The 5,930-nt window shown below is 27.1% G+C and overlaps 1 protein-coding gene across 1 annotated transcript; it reads right to left on the bottom strand.

The window, feature by feature from the left end:
• Window positions 1-2,423: 2,423 nt before the first annotated feature.
• On the bottom strand, window positions 2,424-3,916 carry LOC129980635 (tRNA (guanine-N(7)-)-methyltransferase non-catalytic subunit wdr4-like). Its single transcript, XM_056091015.1, has one exon. It carries the CDS (start codon window positions 3,681-3,683, stop codon window positions 2,424-2,426), a length of 1,260 nt encoding a protein of 419 aa, XP_055946990.1. The 5' UTR covers window positions 3,684-3,916.
• Between the last annotated feature and the right edge of the window lie 2,014 nt (window positions 3,917-5,930).

Below are 5,930 nucleotides of genomic sequence, written 5' to 3'. Positions count from 1 at the left end.
TACAGATCATAATTCTAAGTACAGAAAAAAGATATTGCAGATAAAATTATTTTGTGTTCTGCAGCAATATGATTATAAAAATAATGATTTAATCAAATCAAAAGTTTTTTCTTACAAATATCAATAAACAAATTTATCATTTTAAAATTATTATTCAGGAAGAAATATTGTATTATAGTTCAAGTATCCATTCTCTTCACATGCTGTCAAAATCACTTTAATCTTACTTAATAAGATTAAAGTGATAATTTATTTATAATTTTAATAATTTTTTTAACAATTTTAATTATAATTTTTATAATTTTAAATTGTTTCACATGCTTCTTTAATAATGTATATGAAAATCATAAAGAAAATCTTTTTTTAAAAATTTCCAAAGAAGTATCTTAAGACTGAATATGTTTTAAATTAAAGTAAAATAGATTATTTATAAATTATGCAACCGTAAAACTCAAGCTGAAAGATTTCATTAGGTACGATAAATGAAAAATAAGAGCATTTTTAAATTAAATCTTCACTGACAAGCTTATAAAAAGTAAGAAATAAATTTAACTCATAAAAATAATCCATATGTTTAAAAAAACAGAAAGAATAGAAATGAATTAATTATTTTTTCACTATAATGAATATATCAAATTTCAAGTATTTAATATTTTATTAAACAACACCAAATTAAAAAGTACTTAAAATTATTGATTAAATAAATTAAGTTTAAATACTGCAAAAATATGAATATCACTTGCTTATCTTTTGCATTTACTTAAGCATTAATACATTTCACAGAAAATAAAGCAAATAGAAATATAAATGATTATTATTATGATCATGAAATGATAAAAAATATAGTTTTATCAGTTAATTGCTAATATTCTTATACTAATGAATAAATTTCAATTTGTAAGCATGGTGTGAATATTCATACAAGTAAGTATATATGTAAAATGAAAACTACACAATGTATGGAACTTATTTATCTAAACTTTCTTCATATCCTGCAATAAAAAATCTAAATGAAATTCTGAATTTATACAATCTATTTTATCAAAACATTTTGTTTAAAAAGTTTTGATAAAAATATTATCAAAACTTTAAAAATTATCATTTAAATATTATTAAAAGCACTACTAAAATAAATTTTAAAAATAAATTATTAAGAATGGTTAATAATGCATTCCTTTATGTCTTAAAAATCTTTCAGTATAATATAGTTCCAGTGTATAAAAAGTAGAGCACCTTGATTTGTTTTAGTGAGCGAAAATTATACCATAAAAATTAAAAAATTGACTGAAAATAATTAATACAATATCTTATAATAGCAGGCGACAATTAAAATAACAAAAATGATGCATATTAAATGTCTTTAAATTGTAGTAAATTAAGCAAATGATTAAAAAAGAAAATAGACATAACTTTCTAATTTCATAATAAAAACAGATCCAGTAAAGTAAGAAGAGGATACTTTAGACGAAGCATAAAAAAAATCAAAGCTCTTTAGAAAGAAAAAATGCATCAATTATTGTCCCAAGGAAAATTTTTGCTAATATTTTTTTAAAAAAATATTAGCAACTTAAACTTCCTTATTAATTATTAGTAAAAAAAAAAAAAAATCCTTGTTCAATTATAACAGAATTAAGGTTTGCTTAAATTATATATAATCTTTCATTTTATCCTTATAGAGTAAACTTTACAGAACATGACTTTGTAGTAAGTGCAATATATTAATAATGACCCATATTTGATGCAGATTATTGTTTGTCTTTTTTTTTTAAATATTTATTTATAAATGTATTAGCATTTCACTGAACAGTAACATTAAATTTTTCTGATATACAGTTGCATCAATTAGCTGTCAAAAATTGATTTGTTATGCAATAATTGCTATCTTTTTCGGGCTTATTTTTAAATTTTATTCACAAATGCTGACAGATAAAAAAGTTTTTATGATAATCAATTCAATATTTTTTTATTAACAAAAAAACATGAAAAATATTTATGTTCTGAGGATACCAACTAATAAATAAAAAGGTGAAAATCAATGCGAAGGTTTTAAAATTTTTTGCTAAATAAATAAGTAAATGCTTCTACAAATATTTGTACCTCTAAAAATATGAGAGGGTAAAAAATTTTTAATTTATCTTACAATCTTGAGATTACAACATAACAAAATAATGAAATCAGACCATTTGAAAATAAATCAGTTGCTATATATTTTTTAAAGATTGTTAAATATTTAATATTGTAGTGAATATCATAAATATTTACGCACTATATTTCTATTCAATATTTTAATATACAACAGAAAATATGCAACATTTTAATAAATTTAAATTAAATAGGGTAAAAAAATTAATTTTTGTTGTATTATATTAAATAAGCAACAGACAACTCAATAAAATACAAAAATAATTAAAAAACAAAGAGAATTACTCTGTTTTATTCTTCTTTTTCTGTACATCATTACAATCTTCATCTTCATTATTATTTTCATATACTCTTTTAAATAAGGATACAAAATCATCTTGAAAATGAATATTTTCAAAATCATTATAAAAATCTTGAACAGCTTTTAAAACTGCAACAGAATCATTATCAGCAATGGGAATAAATTTTTGATTTTCCACTTCATAATCAAAACATTTTACTGACACACTTGTACTTTTTATCAAAATTAACAACTGTCCATTATTCATGAAAACTGCATCTACTGGAGGAGCATCAAGAGAAATAAACTGTTGAAAATTCAAACTGTCATCAGAATCATTTAGTATTTTATAAATGGCTATGATTGGTTGCAAATGAAAAATGACAGCCAACAACTGATGTTCCTGAGAATACTTTACACAGCGAACAGAAAATAACACTTGCTTATCACTCAAAACTAATTTTTCAGAAACTTCATGATTAAGCTTAGCTTTAATTTCTGCCTCATTCTGAACATTACAAGCTTTACAAAGGATATCATTTTCTTGTAAAGAAACACACTTAAATTGCAAACCATTATTTTTGTACTTCCATAACCTTATTGAACCATCGCCTGAACCTGATAAAAGTATTTCTTCAGCTAATTGTATAAACTGAATCGATGACACAAATTCCTGATGACCCAGGCAATAGCTCAGAATATTATAACTATTAGGATAACAGGATATTCTGATTTTTCCATCTCTATCACATGTAGCTAAGTACTTATCATCATTAGATATTGAAATATCAAGTATCAAACTTATATGTCCAAGAATTAAATTTCCAGATTCCTCGCATTTTGAAACTGAATAATCAAATACATCTCCTCCTCGATCACAGAGAATAATATTTGCAGAAGAATTGGTAAAAATCGCTTTTTGACATTTACGAGTTAAAGGGCGGACACTTAAAATTTTCCAATTACTTTCTTCGTGTTCCCATAGATGTAAGCAATTATTAGAATCACAAGCACAAATATATTTACCACAATTAGATAAAGACGCAGAGGTTATACTGTTCTGTTTAAGTTTAGAATCTTTATTTTTCAGGTTGAATTTAGCTTTCTCTGCTGAAGTTTCTTCAACACGGAATTCGCATTTGATTTTATCGAAGACAGAACTGGATCCATTTTCAGAAAAGATGGGATTTGGAACTAAAATTTCATCAGATTTCACAAAAATTGGGCAACCAACATTTTTATTATTCACGAAAAAAGCCATTTTTTTTAATATGAATTATTGCATACAGGTCAATATTCACATCCACAACCATGTGCTATTTTGTTTTGTAAATGCTATAAGTAGAAGTTGTTTTAGATTGCAAGATATATTTGTTCAACTAATATAGATCGCTCTGGAGCTATTCAGTCTACTTTCAATAATCAATTCAATTGCTATTTGCAACAAGTTGGCATTCAGTTAATAATAAGATTTTGTTTAGATAAAGAACTACGTGTTTTTTTGTTTGCTTGTTTCTTTAAAAAAAATGAATCTTGGAATTAAACAGTAGTTACCTTCACAATGTTATTCCTACTCTTAAAGAAAAATTGCAAAATTAGTGCTTTAAAAGCAAAAACTCTAATTATATTATTAATAAAGACTAATTTTCTGGGAAAAGGAGTTATTAATAACTGGAACTGGCAATAACGTGTTAACAGCGAAAACAACAAATAAGGGAAAACAGTGCTGCCATCTAGTGAAAATTGAATACAGTACTTTTTTAAGATTTTGAGAAAAAAAAACTAATTAAAAAATTCTATCATATTTATCATAAAGAATCATGTAATTCATTAAACAGTGAAAAATAAAAATAAGATAAGAAAGTTTCTAAAAAGAGGCTTTTTATTATTATACTATTAAAGAGAAAATATTTTCTCTTTTTTTACTTTCTCGTATATAAAGAAAGAGAACGTTAGAGAAAGAAATGTAATTGTCAAAAAATCTGAATTAGAGAATTTAACTTACTATTTTTCAAACGTCCCTGAATTCGAAAAAAACATTTTTTTTTTCATGCTTTGTCTGTCTGTCGGAGATAAAGATAACTCAAAAACACTTTAAGCTAAACAGATGAAATTTGATATATGATCTTGATACAAAAGTGGTAGATTTCTATCAAATTTTTAGCGAAATCCATTCAGAGGCAGTCCGTCTGTATGGCTTCCCAAATATAAGTTAATACGATAACTACAGAATGAAGAGATTTAAGTGGATAAAATTTACTTCATAAATTTAACATCTGAAGGCAAGATACTTAAACATATTTGGAACGAAATCTATCAAGGGACACTTTCTGTCGGTCTATACTTAAACTAGTATTTGAACATGTCAACTTAAAAACGCAACGACTTGAAATGAGCGAGGATAGAACCTGGGACCTTGTGGTTCGCAGTCCAGTAACATGACAATGATATAAAAGCAATTGCTCTGCTAGCGTAACTGTTAACTGGTTTATAAGCTATTCACCATAGACTCTCCCTCCAGTGAATCGGAGGTGAAACGAACGATATGGCTGTTAAGTGGTGATGTATTAGCTGCTGATTCTAATGCGCCTGTACCCATTTGAGTAGCGCCAAGCGTTATGGCGAGCGTGTGTGGGTGAGTGGTTGGTGATGCTGTTGCGCCAAGTGAGTCTGATGACTTTGGTTTGCTGTGGGTAGATAGCGCCACAACAGCTGTACGAAGATTGAAGGTTCATCGTCCGAGGTCATCAATATAGTGGTTTGGTATGTGCGAGGATAGAACCTGGGACCTTGTGGTTCGCAGGCCAGTAACATGAACATAATACAAAAGCAATTGCTCAGGTAGCGTAACTGTTAACTGGTTTATAAGCTATTCACCACAGTTCCATTCTGTTGGGGGAAAAAGGGCGTCTAAATCACAAATTCCATTTTCTGGTGATATTTATCGAATGCCAGGGATTAATTGCCAAAAAAAATCGCCAAGGATCACACAGTAGATTCCGTAAAGATGCTAACTTCGTGCTAAAGATTAATATTTCTTTGCTATTGTTCATCAATGGCACGGAAGGAATTCGCAGCTTTTCTCAAGTTACAAAATTATATGCAGGATGAGAGGAATAACATCTTTATTAGAAAATATGCGAGAAAATTTGGGTGAGACCACACCTTTTTTTTTTATCAAAAGCACAAAGATCAAAACCAAATCGAAAAAGCGTGAAGATAGGTTTATTAGATTTAGATAGATAGATTTTTCTTATAATACTATAAGAAAAATAAACCACGCTGAGTATCATCTGCATGAATCCACAATATTTTACAGCAAAACTGATAGAGTTATGCAGCTTCAAATTTCAGTATTTTAGACCAATCAACGACCATCTCAAGGAAATGCTATGCGCTGACTATCAGATCTTCCCTGAGGCAGATATTGAAACAGTCTAATATTCTAAAATGGTTATAAGAAAAGCTTCATAACTGGTCCAATTTTGAAACAGTAGAATTATTTTTG

This window comes from Argiope bruennichi, chromosome 8, assembly GCF_947563725.1.
Source record: "Argiope bruennichi chromosome 8, qqArgBrue1.1, whole genome shotgun sequence".
In the NCBI taxonomy this organism is placed as follows: Eukaryota; Metazoa; Arthropoda; class Arachnida; order Araneae; family Araneidae; genus Argiope; species Argiope bruennichi.
Note: the sequence above shows the minus strand (reverse complement) of the source record. Positions and strands in the feature narration are given on the sequence as shown.